The 18,435-nt window shown below is 44.2% G+C and overlaps 1 protein-coding gene across 4 annotated transcripts in view; it reads left to right on the top strand.

Moving 5' to 3' along the window:
• RANBP10 (RAN binding protein 10) overlaps window positions 1-18,435 on the top strand; it is a 67,477-nt gene that overhangs the window by 39,439 nt on the left and 9,603 nt on the right. For 3 of the 4 annotated variants that reach the window (XM_002195753.6, XM_030282316.4, XM_030282319.4), the window contains 7 exons: window positions 3,731-3,753; window positions 8,975-9,159; window positions 10,755-10,867; window positions 13,100-13,208; window positions 14,487-14,635; window positions 16,554-16,749; window positions 18,091-18,215. In XM_002195753.6, the coding sequence (XP_002195789.2) occupies window positions 3,731-3,753; window positions 8,975-9,159; window positions 10,755-10,867; window positions 13,100-13,208; window positions 14,487-14,635; window positions 16,554-16,749; window positions 18,091-18,215 (900 nt within the window). The remainder of the gene's footprint in view (window positions 1-3,730; window positions 3,754-8,974; window positions 9,160-10,754; window positions 10,868-13,099; window positions 13,209-14,486; window positions 14,636-16,553; window positions 16,750-18,090; window positions 18,216-18,435) is intronic. The other variant, XM_032750466.3, reaches the window with a different exon arrangement.

Below are 18,435 nucleotides of genomic sequence, written 5' to 3'. Positions count from 1 at the left end.
GTTTGGGTCAGAAGGGACCTTTAAGATCATGTCGTTCCAGCCCCTCTGCTGTGGGCAGAGACACCTTCTACTAGACCAGGTTGCACAGGGCCCCATCCACCTTGGCCTTGAACACTTCCAGGGATGGGGCAGCCACAGCTTCTCTGGACATTCTGTGCCACGGCCTCACCACCCTCATTCACTACCAGAGTGAACAGAAAATACCAGACTTGGCTACAGCCTTGTTCTCTGTATGAGCAGGTTTACCCAGGTGGCCTGACTGGAGGGTATCTGTTTCCAAGGGCATGCAGAGGTGTGTGGGTTTGGCAGTGCTTCTCCTCAGCAGCACGTTGGAGAAGTATTCAAGTATTTTCATGGGCTGCCATTTCCTGGTCTGCTCCTTAGGATGCCCACACTGCTGAACATGTTGTGTTTATTGCAATCCAGCAGCAGTGCTTAAGGATTCCCTGGATCACAGTTACCTAAACAGATGCTGGAGGATACCCTGCTGTGCAGGCACTGGATTGCTGTGGCTGATTACCAATGTTTGCTGTCTTGTGCAAATTGAATTCTGTAAGTGGCCAGTTGTGAGGCAGAAAGGATGATTGGTGCTGGGTGGAGAGCAGAGATGGGCTGGAAGGTCCACGAACATGTTCTGTGCATGGGGTCATGTGTTAGTGCAGTCATGGAAAGTGGAAGTCCTTTGTTTATCTGGCAGGTGAAAATGAAAATCACACTGTGCCCTAGCACTGAACCTTCATTTAATGTCTTTATGTCACTGCCTTGATGATCACATTAACTTCATGGACTTAGAGGGGAGGCCCTTCACACACTTGCTCTTGCTTCCTGACCTCTTGATTCGTCCAGTCCTTATGTTTTTAAGAAGGCTGTGGTTTTAAACTGGATCCAGGCTTTGGAGGGGCTGCAGAGAAAGAAAACAGTTTCACATTCAAGCTGTGATTATTTCACTTTCTGCTGTTGGCTTTCCTGGATGCAGTTGTGTAGCAGTGCAGATGCAGAAACTCTAAGCAGACATCTCTGCAACAGACCAAGTGCTGTCAGCATAAAGCATTTTATTAGTCTGAGTTGCATAACAGAATGTGGAAAACATACATTTGTCTCATTGTAAAGGCAATGTAATAAGTTTATTTATAGAATCATAGAATTATTTTCTCTGGGAGGGATCTCTGGAGGTCAAGCATCCAACACCCTGCTGAAAGCAGGCCCAAACTAGATTGTGTTACTCAGAAACTCACTAAGTTTTTACTGTCTTTAAGAATGGAAATCATCTGGGAGCTTTTCTGGTCCTGATCCAGTGTTTGACCAAAATTCATACTGACTTTTTCTCATTAGAATTTCCCATGTTGCAGCTTGTCTGTGTTGCTTCCTGTCTCCTGCCACCACACATCTCTGAGAAAAGCCTTTTTTGTGCCCTCCTGTATGACAGCTGTGGGCAGCAATAGGTGCCTGCCCTAATGTTTTTGAGGCTGAACAGAGACTTTTCCCTTAGCCTGTCTTCGTCTTGCTGGCCTCGGCTGGACTCACTCCAGTCTCACTGTGTCCTGTGCTGGGGCGCCCTAAAGTGAACATCATAACTGAAGTGTAGACTAATCAGTGTTGGAAAAGAAGGGAGAAATCCCATCCCTTAACCTACACTCTCACTAATACAACTCAGGATGTGGTTGATGTCCTTTGCTGCAAGGACCCACTGCTGGTTCCTGATCTACTTGTTGCCCAGCAGGACCCTGAATCTTTTCTGCAGATCTGCTTTCTCTCCAGTCAGCCTCATCCTGTCCTGTTTTCTGGGAGTGTCACAGCCTGCTCTATGGCAGGGCTCTTAGGGTGCTTTTGTTGAGCTTTGGGAGGCTTGTGCTGGATCATTTCTCCAGCTATAGCACTGTGCCCTCCAGCCTATTGTCCACTCTCTTGTGTGCTCTCCTGAGCACACTTTGTCCCATTGTCCAGGTCATTAGTGAAGACATGGAACTGTGTTGGCCCTGCCACTGATCCCTGAGGGACAACTCTTGGACTTTGAGCTGCTGATCACAACTCTTCTATCCTGACAGTTCAGCCAATTTTCCACCCACCTTGTAGTCCATTCAAAAACCATGTGCTTGTCCAGGTGCTGGAAGCAGCTTCCAGCCACACAGGCTGGCCACCTTTGGCTCTGAGAGGTGCTGGGGGCAGAGAAAGACTCCAGTGGACAACAGGCTCAGGGAGATTGGCCTCATTGTGGCATAAGAGTAGGAAAACAAGCTTTCATTCACCTTTTCATCCAGCTGAGCAAAATAATTGCAAAGTGAAAAAAAAGTTTGAGTGAGGAACAATATCTGGGCAAAGTGACAAGGTGAGAGAAATGCTTACTGAATGTTTTCCTCAGCCAGGTGTTCAACATCACCTGTGTTCACAGTCTTTGGTTGGGTTGTAGAGAGGGTGCTCAACAGACAAGGTCCAAACTGCCAGGATGTTCATTAAACCATATTGACTATCTGCCATGATGTTAATTTAACTTTATTGACTGTTTAGTAAAATATTCAGGATTTCTTTGTGAGTATTCGATTTAGATCTGTGCTGTTTTGAATAGAAATTACTTGTTTCCTAGTTTGACTCCTAAAATTGGTTTAAATTACAATTTCAGACTGATCTGGTAACGTTACACTGCAGCTCTGGGTTAAAATAGTCCTAAAATTAAAAACAGAGGGTGGTGTTCTCCTGCTTCTGCAGTGCCTTCCAGTGCCAGGCAGAAGGGAAGGAGGAGAGGTGGGACGTGTGTGAGAACTGGGTGTACTGGTGTGGGTACCAGCCTTCCTGTGGCTGAGGACATGAAATCATTCTTGGGAGCACACATGGGGAAAGCCTGCAGCTTCCAGACTGGCTCCTGGAAGTCTGGATTTAGCTGAGCCTGGTGAGGTGATGGCAGCAGTGTCCCCCGTGCTGTTGGTGAGGGTGACCCAGAGCTTGGGGGGCAGAGCTGCTGGCTCTGGCTGATCCATCTCCCTGTGCTGCTGGATCCCACCCGTGGCAGGAGAGGCTCCATCCTCTGGAGATGCACCTAAAGCAGGTGCAGAGCTGTGCCTGGGGTAGCTGGCTCTGGTGAGTGTTGTCTCTAGCCAAAACTCTGTTAGCCATGCCAGGCAATGGCTGCCTCAGCTTCAATGCCTCTTTTCTGATATGCCGGATGTAAATAAAAAGGGAAACCATACCCTTTTTCCCTTCATTTCTGTTTGGAGCTGTGTCAGCTGAGTTGAGGATAAGGCTGTTCCTTGCACTGTGCTTCTCAGGTGCTCCTGGCTGCAGCCTGGTCCTGTTGCAGGGCTGTTCCCCAGCTGTAATGCCAAGTGCTGAATATTCATTCCTCCTTCTCTCGCTGATAAGAATAATCAGTTATAGCCTAAACCAAAGCAATTTTATGCTAAAACTCTGTTTCTAACACCACAGTGAGTTGTGAAAACTAACTCCTTCCTAGTAACAGAGGGAGAAGCAAAGGAAAGAGGCGCTGCTTTTAGAAAAAATCAAATTTTTGGGAGAGATGTTGAAAACATTTAGGCTTTTTCCTGAATCTTTCTCTAGATGCAAAACTTTGCAGAGGAGGGGATTGGGGAGGGGAGTTACTTCTAAATACATGAGGTAGTGAAATGCAGGGTCACAGCTGGGATTTGAAATGGAGTCATGTTTTGTAGCATGTTAAGGATATAGGCAAGCAGGGAAAAAATCCTTTGTCTTTTTAATTCTAATATTTTTCCCCCCACAGGTATAGCCTTTACAGACCTCCCTGTAAGTACACCTATTTTCAGTATTTTAAGTAAGGATGCAAACAGAAGGGAGGGGGAGAGTGTGGGGGTGTGATTTTTTTTTTTTTTTTTTTTTCTGTTTGATGCCCTGTTGAAAAAAAACATGATAACACACATTACTGAATGATGTGGATGCTCCTTTTTCTGAAACTTCATAATCCTGTGACTGGGTTTGTGGGCTACTCACATGCCTCCTCTCATCCCTCACCACCTCTAAGAATATGTTGCTCCTTTTCCCAGAGTTAAAGCAAGGATGCAAACTTCATTACAGGTCATTGCAGCTTTGACTCTGAGGAGGAGTACATCTGCATAGTTACACTGGTGTCTAGTCAGGCCTCACAAAAGCACAAGAAAATGTTCCCTCTTTTCTAGACCCAAGTGTTCCTGGACAAGGAGGATGTGTTCAGTAAAAAAAAGGTAAACCCAGGTCAGGCATACACCAACACATCCACTGCATCCCTCTCATACACAGGACTTCTTGTCCCTAAGGTTGCACTCCTGTCTTTGTACTTAATAACCACTAATTAATTTACTGTGACAAATTTCTTAGTTTGGGTAACTTTTTTTAGGCCTACAAAGTAATCAATTTTCTTGGTTGACTTCCCTGTTGTGTGGAAGAAAGGTTGCTTTGCTTTGTTCTGTACTTCCTGTCAAAAAATGTATCTTGTTCCTCTAATTTTTATATTGTGAGAAATAACGGCCAGCACTCCCTGTTGACCTTCCCAATGGGATTTAGGGCTTTACAGATTTCTCTCATATCCCAACTACAGCCTGCACTTAGACTGCAGTTATTTGATTGGCCTTTTCACATCAGCTGTCAGTACAGCGTGTTCTGGGGTTTTTTTTGTCCTAGGGTCTTTGAACTTGGTAACATTGCAGTGTGTTCTAAACCAGAAGCTCTTTATGTGGGTTGTTCCACAGCAGTTCATTCACTTGGTCCAAGTACAATTTATTAAAGTACAAGAATAGTTTGCCTTTCCATGAAGATTAACCTTTTGGAGTGAGGTATTGTGATAACCTTGCATCCACAGCAAGAAGATGCTTCTCTGATGTACCCCTTAGTTTTTGGTGCTGTTTGTTTTCCCTCTGGATATAGATTGCATAAGTAGTCACAGATTTACCATATTCTTTCTAATTTTTTCAGCACTTAGTCTTATTTGGCTAGACTGCTTCTCCTTCTGCGGCAGGAGCAGTGTCCATGTTGAGATAGACAATGGCTATTTAGGCTCCTGTCAGTCAGAAATGGCTGTCCAGCACATGTACCACTGCTTTGTCATTTACTGCTCAAGTGTTGCTGTGGAGCTTCACAGCACAGATTTGGCAGGTTGAAATTCCCTGTCCTGCTTAGCTTAACTTGCATCCTGTTGATCCTGGAGTGCACAGGGAGCTGACACAGACATTTAATGTTTGTGTGTAAGCTGTTCACCTCTGTGCTGGGTCTCTGTTAGCACAGGGGATGAGCAGCTGGGCAGGCAGAGCAGACAGAAGGGTGTTTGCTGCACTGAGGTTTTGCAGTGCCAGTGAGATTGAGCTCAAAACTCTCCTGAGCCCCTGGCATCTCCCTGTCCTGCTGCTTCTTGATCTGGTCAGATCATCCTCACAGATCTGAGGCTTGTTTCTCTCTGTGTCTTGTGCAGAGGAGATGTTTTAGTGTAAAACTGGGAGAAAATCTGGCCAGGGTAGGTTTTGGCAGATGCCTCCTGGTGGAATCTCCAGTGGTTAAATGGTGTGTAAATGGTTTCTGTACCTTTACCAGCCAGGTTGCCGAGGTGTTTTCTGGGGAAATCCCCTTCTGGCTTTTACAGCAGCAGCTAATCCATAACCCTGTTTTTCTGGGCCAGGAAGGAGAAGAGCTTATGCTCTGTAGGCCTCCTACTATTGAGAATTATCCTTCATGAGATAATTCCTCTTTGAAAAGAGGAGGAAAGAAGCTTGATGGGGTCTTTTTACCCCTTAATTGTGGATGTGAGCAAGGATAGGAGACTTCTGCCTCCATGTGGATCTAGGACATCCCTCTGCTTATGCTAAATCACTCTGCTGCTCTGCTGGCAGCTTCCTAAGGGCGCCTACACCTGATTTCAGCATTCTCTTTTCCAATATCCTTCCCTTGGATTACTGCCTTCTTCCTTCACCCTTGCACAGACCAATGTATTCCATGTGTTCTTTTTGCTCCCTTGGCCCATGGATTATTGGTTGTTCAAACAGTTGAGGTTACTGCCTTTCCTAGAGAAGGAGATGCCAAACCCAAGATAGACTTTGGTTTAAATATAATGAATACTGTCAGAGATTGTAGAATTTTTGAGGCAGTAGAGAATATGAAGCTCATCACTTGCAGGTTTCATTTTTTCTAGTTCTCTGTTTCAGGCTCAAACACAATATCCAATGATTATAAGGTAAAGAAAAGAAAGTGTCCACTATAGAGTCTGTGTACTTCACCTGCTAAAGCTGCAGTTCTGAAAATTTAATTGCAAACAGGAGTGGGAACAGCAAACTTACCTGAGTGACCTTTGAAGTGCTCTGGTTTGGGCAGCTCCACATGGATTTTTGGGCTCTGGTCCCTTCCTTATTACTCACCCCTCCAGGAGGACTTTAAGGGAGGGCTTTTCCTTGCATTACAGCCTCAGGGGCGTTGGAGCTGAAGGGTCAATTAAATTGACCCTTCAAAACATTGCCAGATTAGAAATAATTTCCTTGAAATGCTTGTTCCAAAATTCCCCTTCCAGAGGCAAATGGTGAAGGCAATATTTTGCAGAAGTCACAATATTAGGAAGTTGAAATGGATACATTAATTTGAAAACCAGAAACACGGATGTTGAAACATACTTGCTTTGGCTTATTTCAGTTTCCTCTAAAGGGTGTTTTCATTTGTACAAAAATAGTGATAGGAAAAAACACATTTTGGCTTAGCACAGGCTGAAGTTAAAACCAAAAGAGCTGCTTGAAATAGGAGTGAATTCCCACAGAGGAAAAGAGGGAGTTTCCTTTTTCTTCTGGAGGTTGAAGGAATAATAGGAGATAAAAAAAAACCAGAAGTGCCTGGGATGGTATTGTAGGAGTGCAGAGGGAAAAGGGGGTTAAAAACCAGGTCAAGATGAACAGTGGGGGTTGTGAGTAACTGGTGGCCAACATCAGGGCAAGAGGTGGGCCAGATGTCACGGAGAAGGTGCTCCTGAAAAACTTGGCAGGAAAAGCATCTCCTGGTTCAGTGGGCTCTGGGATTGTGTCTGCCTGCAGCTGGCAGAGTGCTGGAGATACGTGAACTTCCCAACAGCTGCTAAACAGAGAGAACACATCCTACATTGAAAAACAGAATTTTACCTTAGTGATGATTTGAGAGATGTAGAGGGTAGGCAGCTTCTGCTCAAAGATGGGCATAGCCAAAATTGCGGGAGGTTTGCTTCCAACTTCCAAGTATTTTGGGTGTCTCATTCCTGGCTTTGGAAACCCTTGGGTTTAAGATACTGAGAAGATAATAAGAAGTCCAAAGTATGGGCTGTGGAAAATATCTGATCCTTCTTTAGAGATATTTCCATGTCAACCAATTTTGAAAGAATAGAGGGACTAAATGTAATTACAGCATTTTCCTCTGGTAGCTCTTCCTTTACTATGCTGTATTTACTTTGCACATCTCTGACCTAAAGATTTCCTTGGTGTGGAAACAGGAAAGGAGGTTTAGTGAATCACCAGGAATGCAGTCATCCTGATCTCTTTTCAATTTCCAGCCTGTATTTATAGATTAATTTCTTTACTTGGTGTTTTGAGGTCTGATAATTTCAAAGGTAGAGGAGTTTGGTCAGGTTTTTAACCAGTTCAGTTTTGAAAATGAGAATAGAGATGCTGCATTTTCTTTTGGAGCCTGTTCCAGGCCTTAATCATCCTCATCTCTGCAACAAGGAAGAATAAGTTGAAGAAATTTCCCAGGTAATTGTAGGAATGCCCATGTCTGTTGCTATAGAGGAGGGGATCATCCTAGGTTTGTGACTGGACTTAAGGAGGGAGGTCTGCTCCTCTACAGTTCTAACATCTGACATGGATTCAGCTCTCAGCAAGGCACTGCAGCCAGGCACCTTCCAGACTTCAATTCCATACAAGTGTCCCTGTGCCTTGCCCAGTGTCCAGTTTCTGGTTCCACTGTTTTAGGGCAAAGTGGAAAAAACCAACACCAAACAGTTCCTGAGTGGCACAAGAGAGATTTCTTCCCCCACACTACAGACTCAGCACACGCTGTGAAACAGAGAATTAGTGAAGTTTGTGTCTGTATTGCAAACAGAAAAGTAATCTGTGCTGCAGAGAAGCAACTTGACAGTGAATGGAACATGCTCTTGAAAAATGTGATCAGTGATGAGAACCAGGCATCCCTGTACCTTTTCTGATGCTGTTTCTCTTTCCCCAACATTTAAGTGGGCTCAGGGATTCCATTTGTATCTGTAAGCTTATTCTTAATATAGCATGATTTCAGAGAACTTCTGATACATTTTGAACACCTATTTTCAATTAAATCATCCTTAGAAGCTGAATTAGATGCTGATGATGGGTCAAAGCTTCCATTTGGACCTGTAGACTTTTTCTTAAAATGAAATTAATTTATCAGTAGTATAATTTCTTTTCTGGGTGTCTTGGGATCTTGGGATCATCAAAGACCTAACCTCAGAGCTCCACCACTGTCTGTTCCATTTTCATCAGAGAGGTACAATACTGAGATAACAATGTCCAAGGAATAAAAGAGTAGTGTTGAAACAGGAGGAAATACACAGATCCATTGACTGAGATTATGCACCTCTCATTATTTATTATTATTATTGTTGTTGTTACTGTTATTATTATTATTACTATTATTATTATTTTCCATTATTATTTCTGCTGTTGTTACATTATTTGCTGGGTCTAGAAGAGAAGTGACAATTTCTCTTGGTAGACATTATAGAAAACTAAGCCAGAAGTGCCATCTACAGACAGCAGTCATGGCCTCAATCCCAGGCTGCTGGGGGATTGAACCCATTGTTCTGGTTTGATGCAGTAACTTTTCAAAAATGCACAATAAGTCACAGGATTCCTTGATAAATTCCCAAAGTGCTGTTGCCTCTTTCAGTTCCATTATATTTATTTCAATTTAAAGAGCAGCTCTTTGGTTTTACCAAACCACATAACTGGAACTGGAAGGAGAAAGCTGTGTTTAATACAGGTTTGTTTTTCTGCCTTCCCAGTCAAACCTCTACCCTACGGTGGGTCTCCAGACTCCAGGAGAGATCGTGGATGCCAACTTTGGGCAGCAGCCCTTTGTGTTTGACATCGAGGACTACATGAGGGAGTGGAGGGCGAAGATCCAGAGCACCATTAAGAGGTTTCCCATAGGAGACAGGCTGGGAGAGTGGCAAGCCATGCTGCAGAAGTAAGTCACTGCCTTGGTGTTCAGCTTCTTCCCTCTTGTTAGGCTTTAAATACTTCTTAAGTTCTAATTTGTGTGCTCTCTTATGGCAAAAATTGCCACTCTGTGCATTTTGCTCAGATTGTTTTACCCTGTGTTCTGTTGTTTAAGTCTTGCCTGTGTAGATTGCTGCTGTTTCAAATGTAAAAGATATGGGAGAAATTTTCAGCCAAAGATTGCATGGAAGCTTGTAGCAATGGAAGAACATACATTTTGGGGTGATGCACTATGGGAGGGGGAAGACACCATAAAAACTCCTAATACAGGAGAAAAGCAAGTGTGTAAGTCAGCTGAATTCAGAAATGAAAGAGCAAGAAATAGCCTAAACTAAAGGCTTCCAAACCTAACTGAAAGCACAATTAATGGCATTTTATCAATTTATGAATATTGAAAGCACTTCTCATTGCAAAAAGGATTGAGTTGAACTTGATGAGAACAGTTGGCAGGAATTGTCAGAGTTCAGAAGTGTTATTTGCCTTCCAAAATGTGACCAAACTAGAGAGCCAGGACCTCCCTTATCAAGAACTGTTGATTCTGCTGCAGTGAGACCAGTTTATCCCTGTATTTGTTTCTTGTGTTCTCCAGAATTTTTTCTTCCGATGTGCCAGTGAGGTTGTCAGGGTCACCACTCTGGAGCTCCTCCTATAGCGCTCTCGGGCAGAAGCACTTGTATTTAAAACAACTTCCAAAAATTACACACCTGTATACAATGTTATCCCTAAGAATGATTGCTGACTCATAAAATACTCTTTATTGTACTGAAAGTAGCCAAACTGTGTGTGTGCTTTGAGCTGTGACTTGATCAGATCACTGCCAGCTTCATCATGAGAAGCCGGTTTTGAGATTCATCATGAGTAGCTTTGAAATCCTCATACTGGCTTTTTAGATTTTGTTAAAATTCAGTGATCACTGAGTCACTGTGTCCTGGGAAGGCACAAGTGCATTAGAAATTATCTGTTCAGGAAGATGGTTTTGTTGTGTTTGTTTCCTGACAGTGATAGTCTTCCCTCCCCAAAGATATTTGAAAAATACAGCTTTGAAGAGTGTTAATGTTTTTAAAATCAATGCTGACACCAGATTAAAGTATCTGTGAATGTGCAGAATTCATAAGGAGTTTGAATTACTAAAGGTATAATAAGTGATGGAAGAAATTCAGGACCAGAATATTTTCTTCTTTTTTAGATCTACTTGAAAGCCATGAACCTCTCTGAGGCTCAGATTTATGTCTGTGTAGTATGTCACTGGCAGTAACAGAGTATTGAACCCTTATGAGTGACCCTTGGACAGCAGTCATAAATAAATACTGTCTATGCATTGAGATTCTGAATATCTTATTTTTTTCCACTCTGTAAAGTGAATTTAGAGTCTCCCTTCTGTTTGCAGAGGACCAGGTGCCCATCTTGTAAATACACACAGAAGTAGAACCTTGGTTATGTCCTAAGCAAGCTGAGTTTCTCAGTGAGATTGCAACTTCTGTTGTATTGGTTTCTTTTTGCTCCAGTGTGATGGCTCTGTTTCACTGGTACCTCATAATCTCTTTGTATTTTCTTTTTTTCTAGCATGGTTTCGTCATATTTGGTTCATCATGGGTACTGTTCAACAGCAACTGCCTTTGCCAGAGTCACAGACACCACAATCCAGGAAGAACAGACCTCAATAAAGAACAGACAAAGTAAGTCTCTGGGGTGTCACTCCTCAAGTGTGTTCCCTTTGGGACTCTGCAGAGGAGTGGAAGTTGCTCCATGAGAGTACAGAGCTGTGCACAGCACGCTGCTGGCCGTGGGGTAGAGCTTGGGAATCTCTGCTAGGAGCACTTTTCCCATCATCACTGCGTGCTCTCCACCTTCTGCCGTCTTTGCCTGGGGAACTGCCCTGTTCCTTCCTGTCCTTTACCTGAGCTGAGGTCATTGTGCACCAGAGATCCCTTTGGATTTGAGCTCTCACTGCAGGCTGTTGCAGCAGGGGCAGTTCCATTAGCCTGGGCACAGGGACTCAGACACATCCATTAGTTTCGCTGGAGCTCCGAGTTAAGGACACTTCAGTCCCTCTGCACATTGTGATTTCAGGTAACTTTTACATGCTGTGGGGTTTTCAGATTCACAGCCAATGTGTTAAGCTCACACTGGGTGAAGAATTTGTGTTCTGTGTCTGTTTTGGTTGCTGCTCTTTGCTCCCAAGTGGCTCATCTCTCAGCTGGTGAGGCTGTCAGCGCTTTTGGTCCTGCAGAATAAGGCTTACAGCTTTCTCCTGCTGTACCTTTTTTTAAAACTTTTCTATTCACAGGCTCAGCCTGCAGAGTGGCAGAACATTGGTGTGTTTTCTGCATTCTCCTGGCCGCTGAATACAGGCCACAAGCCTGTACATTTCCCTTCCCTTTGTGAACTGTTTCTCGTGTGACTGTTACGTATCAGAGCATTGTGCCCCTTTGTAGCTTGCTCTCCATACATTGCATGTGCTTAGCCAGCATTCAGGTTCATTTGGGGACTCTGCTTTTAAATAACTTGCAGTTGCTGCCTGTTAGTGCTGATGGGCTTTGTGCTTTCCAGGTCATGCATTATGCAACCCTGAGCCCAGCTCCCGGTGGTGTGGGTTTAGCTGGCAGGGCCTGACGGAGGCACGCGAGATGCTGCGGGCTCCTTTGCCTCAGCACAGGTGACAAGGCAGATGGAGGGAGGGAATACAGAGCCCTGAACTTGGGGCCTGAATAAAAGGTGTGAGGAAAACACAGATGGGGAAACAAAAAGAGGGGGAAATATAAAAGGGAATGACATCTGTGAGAGTTGCCAAACAAGGCAAAGCAGAGCTGTCAGAAGCAGCGAGACGAGAAAATGGACATGCAAGAGAGTGAAATGAGAGCTCTTGTGTTGGTGTGAGAGCCACGGTTTTGGTTCCAGATTTCAACTACGATAACAACCAGATAGACACTGAGAAGTGGGAGACAAGACAAGTCATTGCAGTTTGTTACTGGGATTGTTAATGAAGATTTACCAGACTGGGCTTCCAACTGCTCCAACACTCTGCAAAAGCCACAGCCTGTTGTTATCAGAGGCCCTGCTCACAAAGCACCTCATGGGCCATTCCAAAACTTCCTTCTGCTGTTTATAAGGAGTGCTGAAAAAACAATGCAGTTTTAGTTTAAAGTAGATTTCATTTTTATCTCTAAGTACGCTTAGAAAAAAGAAATGAGTTGGTGTAGATCAGCAGCTTCTCTGAGCTTTCAGGGATCTCGAGTTGAGTCTTGCATTTGTGTCTTCTTCCTTGTGTCTTTGCACCTCCTAGAAGTGTACAAGTCACTGAGCTGTTTCTAGTGTAGTCAATAGCTTGTACTTCTCTGGGAATACATTGAGGTGGACTTGCAGAACATAGTTTTGTTGATATAATTACTTCTGCATAGTGGTAAGAATATTGTGGAAGCAGTACTGTGCTATGATTTAAGACTACAGATCCTCTAAGAGTACTCCATTTATCTCGTACTGAGCCATATGGTTGCTTCCAAGCTTGAACCAGACAGAGAATGTAATATGAGGGTGACCTAGGAACTTGGCCTCTGAAATTGTCACTTCCCCAGCAGCCTCCTTGTTTCCATCCAGTTGGCGTGTCCTGCTTTTGTTTCCATTGCTGCAGAGCTCTGTGACTAAAGGACTAAAGTCTCAGAGCACCCCAACCCACCTGCTTCATCCTTCAGATCCTTCTACTCTGGATGGTTTTTTGCTACTAAAAGATCCTTTCACATTTTCACAGAGTTTTCCTCCCCATAATCCATAATAAACCAAATATGGTCTCCGGTTCTCCCAAGCCCTTGTGCAAGGTGGTAGTGGGAACCTGGATGGAATGGATGAGACAGCTCTTTTGGCTGTTCCTGTTGGCTGTTCCTGTGTGTCACTAGATCTCCTTTTGCTTTCAGGAATACAGAAGCTAGTATTAGCAGGCAGAGTGGGAGAGGCTATAGAAGCCACCCAGCAGCTCTATCCTGGCCTCCTAGAACATAACCCCAACCTGCTCTTCATGTTAAAGTAAGTATGAAAAGCTTTATGCTCCTTAATGCTGAAATGTGTAAATGAAGGAGGGAAGAAGATCCTGTCCAAATATCCAGTCTGGCCGCACACCTTGCTCTGAATTCAAACTGTTTGCGCTGCCTTTGGGAGTCTTTTGCACGGTGCTTGTAGCGCCCTTTTGTTGCTACTTAGACCCAATGTAGCTTTGCCTCATGAGGTCAGTCATAGGTGGGTGAATTTTAGTTCTGCTGACTGCCAGAAATTCCTTCAGCAGAGTTTCTTTACTGGTCTTGTGGAGATCTTGCAGTGCTGGAGCAGTGTTTGTCACTGTGAAGGTTCCTAGAAAGGCAGATGTATGGAAAAGGCTGTCTGGGGTAGAGATTAAAGAAAGAAGTGTCCCAGTTCTCCCAGCTGTACAGAGTGGTTCTCCCCAGACTTCTGAGACATATGAGGACAATCCCCAGTAAAGCTAAATGTCCTCTCTGTTACTGTGGATATTGCATTTTTTACTCTTCCTTTCTATTTTCCATTGACCACCAGTATTTTTGGGTTGATGGAATAGTAAAGGAATGATGATATTTGACAGATTTAGTACCTTCACCCTGAAAAAAAACTCTCCATGATTGAATTTTGGATTACCTGCAGAAGAGCTGGAGGTGAAAGCTGCAAAGAAACAGTTTTTTCTTAGCATGGCAGAATTAAACTTGCTTTTTTGGGAATATCTCAAAATCCATTAGCATCAAAAATAAACTTTCCAAACTCCTTCTGTGGCAGCAGCTCTCTGGCCACAGAGAGCAGGCACGGACTTTCCTGGGGAAGGCTGTGAGAAGATCAGAGAAAAGAATTAGAAACAATTCTTATCTCCACTTGCTGCACCTGCTGTTGTGCACATGTGGAATGTGTCATGGAGATTTATTTACCAAAGGGTGATTTCTTAATTGGACACTGGGTGGTGTTTGGATGGATTGACCAATTAGGTCAAAGCTGTATCAGACTGGCTGTAAGGGTTACTGAGTTTCTTAATAAGTATAGTATAATATTGTATAGGAGGATATAATGAAGTAATTGATCAGCCTTCTGCAATCATGGAGTCAGTGCTAATTATTACCCAGCTGGGGGCTGCGGCGACACCTTCCTCTGTAGCATCATCAGAGCACTCACAATACAAAGGCCCGGGAGCCTGAAATGTCTTTTTGAAAGTTTCTGGGAGTTCCCCAGGCGGGCCCTGAGGCAGGCTGAGGGCAGAGCACCCCGGCTGTCAGCAGCCTCTGTCCCTCTTGCCTCCCATGAGCGCAGGTGCCGGCAGTTCGTGGAGATGGTGAACGGCACGGACAGCGAAGTGCGGTGTTTCAGCGCCCGCAGCCCCCGCTCCCAGGACAGCTACCCCGGCTCCCCCAGCTTAAGTCCTAGACATGGATCAAGCAACTCACACCTTCACAGTACTGGTAAGTGTGTCCCCTGTCTCCAGATGAGGAGAGCAGATGTCAAAGGTGGATGTGGTGGTGTCTAACATTACCTGCTCTTTCCATGTATTTTTCTCTGAAACGTTCCTTTCCTTCCCAGCTGAGGGGATGTTCTTTTACCATGGGTGTCTCTCCACTGTCACAGAATTGGTTTTGCATTAGTTATTTTCCACAGTTGTCTGCAGAGTAGGTTTATTTCAGAATAAAGAAGCTTTTGAAGGCAGTCTTCTACTGCAACCACCTGTGACTCAGTGTTTCACTGATGGAGTGCTGAGAGGAGGTCTGGAAAGCAAAGCCTGTTTTCTGTACCTTGGAGTCTGCAAAATAATTGCTTTCCAGAAAGAACTGAGCAGAAACTGCTTTGCCAATGAAGCAAAAGGTCAGGGGGATGCACTGCACAAAAGCTTCTTCCTACCCCATGGACTTTACCTTGTAAGCTCTAAACACATGAGAAGGTAGCAGTTCTGTTCCAGTAAAACCCAGCTCTGGAGCATCAACTCTGTGGAGTTTGGGAAATTAAACTTTAGGTTTTGAAGTGGAAAGAACAAGATAAATGAGGACACCTGAGATATATTGCCTAGGTAATTAGCTGACTGTAGCTTTGGAGATTGAGTGAACCAGGAGAAATGACCTGCAGAGCCCTTGGAAAGAGGCTGAGCTGCTTCACTGAGCTGTGAGCTGCTCACAGCCATCTGAGTCTGTTTTGGGTTGGATTCCCACTGCTGCATGTGACAAACTGTGGACAGGCAAATATTTAAGGAAAAAATAGACAATTACTTGAATAGTTCCAAGCTGTCACTCACCTTTCCAAACCAATATCTTTGTTTTCCTCTGCTATGTTGTGAGAAGCCCTGGGTGTGTTTCTTTGACTAGATAGTCAGAATGATTCTATCAGTCCATAAAAGCTCCTGGTAATATCCATGTCTACATCTGCACTGCAGTGCAAGGCAGCATTTATATATATATGTATTTGTCTACACATGGACATCACCTTACACAGTTCTCTGTCAGACCTTGTTCTTTCAAAAGAGTGATAATTTCATCAGAGCACATTTTAGAGACGAAGCAGAACTGTTGTGAACAGGCTACTCTGTCTTAAAAACACACAAAACACCCCATTTGAATCTTTGTGTTGGCTGTGATAGAAAAAAGAAATACATTCCCTGCTATAAACATAATTGTGGGATCAGCTGATCAATTTGGATATATCACCATCACTTCTGGAGAATAGCCATTCCAGGTCACATCATTTAGCCGAGGTCCTGTGATCAATATTCGTTGCCTAGGGAAGAATATATGAAGAAGACAAGCCCATAGTGAGGTTTTTCTAAAATATTTTAACCCCTGCCAATTCTGAATCCATATAAAACTTGTGGTAATGAATTTGTGTCTTGTGTCAGTGTGTTCTGCAGCTCAATAAGCACTTTGTTGAGGAGCAGGTGAAATTTCAAGCCTGACTCTCAGTGAGAGTTCAGTGGTTCTGTTCTCCTGAACAAGGAAGGTTAGCTTGTGCTCTTTAAGAGGGTTGCTATTATTTGCTGAGTGTTGTGTGAATCACATACATCCCTAACTCTAGATAGGTTGTGGAAAGCCTGGGCAGTTCTGCTTTCAACAATAATTTCTGTACTTTCAGTGAACTGTTTCTGCCAATCTCTAATTTACAGCCCATTTTTAGAACTTCATGAAGCTCAGATGTTGCTGGTGAGCAGTGGGGTTCCTTTCATATTCATTTGTGTCTTGTCTAAACCCCATTGAATTAAAAATTATAAACCATAATTTAAGATCTGCAGTCTTTATTTTGCTTTCTTCCTTTGGGGCCTGCTGTCCTGCTAAACTGTTGGCTTCACAACAGAGTGGCATTGTCAGCCTGGTCTCATATTTCTTTTTTCTTGGCTTTCAGGAGCAGATAGTCCAACCTGTAGCAATGGAGTCATGTCCACAAAAAGCAAACAGAGTCACAGTAAATACCCAACACTGAGTTCATCATCTTCATCTTCCTCCTCCTCTTCCCCTTCATCTGTGAACTACTCTGAGTCCAATTCTACAGATTCTACCAAATCTCAGCAGCACAGTAGTACGAGTAATCAAGAAACCAGGTATTGTTTTTCCTCTGGAGACACCTGAGAGGAGGGTGGGATGGTGAGAAAAGTCTCAGTCTGCTTTCTAAGAAGCCAGAAGAGCATCTGTCCTGCCCTTTTGAACAATATTGTTATCTACAAGGTCACTGCTATGCCCAGCAGACACAAACCTGTTCTAGCTCCCCTGCTGTGGCTCATGTTTGGAGGTTCATCTCATAAGGAATATTATGATGCTCTTGTTTCTGGCGCCAAGCTGTCCCCTTACACTGATGCCTTTGGATCCCAGTGTGGTAGTTTGCCCAGAAGCTTTCCCAGTCAGCCTGGTGTTGTTTGTGCTGCCTCAGGCCCTTGTTCCTGCTGAGCAGCTTTCCTACCCTGCACTGTGTGAGGCAGCAGCTCAGGCCACAATGGCTTGGTGCATTGCCCTCTTGTGTGATTTCCTTGGGCTGCCTGTTGTCCTGTTCCTTGCAGGGGAGCCTCTGAGGCAGCAGTAATTTGTTTCATGCTGTGGCAGCAGGTCAGACTGAGCCTCCCTTCTGCAAAAGCCCCGGGTGATGCAGCAGTTCAGTGCAGTCACTGCGGCCTTTTCTGGAGTGTGGAGCAGAGTGAGTGTGGTGAAAACTGAGCTTCCTTTGGGCTCACTCCCCACACTGCTGTCTGAGGTCTCAGTGGAGCAGAGGGTGTCATTGTGATTAAAAGAATCTTGCTAATTGCAGCTGGCACTCATTCATCAAGTGCTGTGCTGAGCATGGCTTGCAGGGCAGTTTGTAGGCTCCATTATGACCTCTGGAGAGCCACCTAGCATGTAACTGAGTGAAAAACACTTGTTCAGACTCAATTTACCAGAATCATTTAATGATGCTGGATTTGTCATTCTTTTTTTCGTTTTGTTTTTTAATGCAGAGCCCATGTTCCAGTAAGATGATACTGTAATTTCAGTTAATCAGTGGTTAATCAGCAATCTCAGTCAGCCTGCTGTCTTGTGTATTTAAGTGTTCAGTGGTGCACTGTTTGCAAGGACTGGGGATGTGTCATAGCCAAGATTTCCCTCCTGTGCAATGTCTGAGTGTGTTATCTGTTACCTGGCTGCTGTTTACTATCCCAAAGCTCACCAATGCATAACATTCTGCACCTGGAATTATGACAGGCACTTAGGGAGCATAAAACTGTTTCATAAATTGTCTTCAGAAGCCTGCAACAATTTTTGCTGCACTGACTTGGACCATCTGGCTCCCTGTAGTCCAGCTGGCACCTTTTCTGGTGTGCTGGCCATTGCTGGGCACTGTTTGGCACATAAGCTCTTCATTTCTTCCCTTTTTCCTTTAGACATCTGACCTTTCTTCCCTCCTTTCACCTCAGTGACAGTGAGATGGAAATGGAGGCTGAGCATTACCCCAACGGAGTCCTGGAGAATTCATCCACCAGGATAATGAATGGCACCTACAAACATGAGGAGATCCTGCAGACTGATGAGTCCAGCATGGGTAGGTCCTCAGAGGCAGGAGGGGTAAAGGGAGATAGGAGCTGGTGTCAAAAGTTAAAGCTGTGATTGGGCTGTGGGGAAAAAGCGTTGTACTTTGGGCTGCTTTCCCTACTCAGTGAATGAAGTGCCTGCTTCATGGGGAAAATTAATCTGTCCTGGAGCTAAAACGAGGTCTGGCTTTTCATAGACTCACAGCAGTGCTGGTGATATTTTGGAGCAGG

The sequence above is a fragment of the Taeniopygia guttata genome, chromosome 11 (genome assembly GCF_048771995.1).
Source record: "Taeniopygia guttata chromosome 11, bTaeGut7.mat, whole genome shotgun sequence".
NCBI classification, from domain to species: Eukaryota; Metazoa; Chordata; class Aves; order Passeriformes; family Estrildidae; genus Taeniopygia; species Taeniopygia guttata.
The sequence above is the reverse complement of the archived record's forward strand: the minus strand, read 5'-3'. Positions and strand labels throughout refer to the sequence as shown.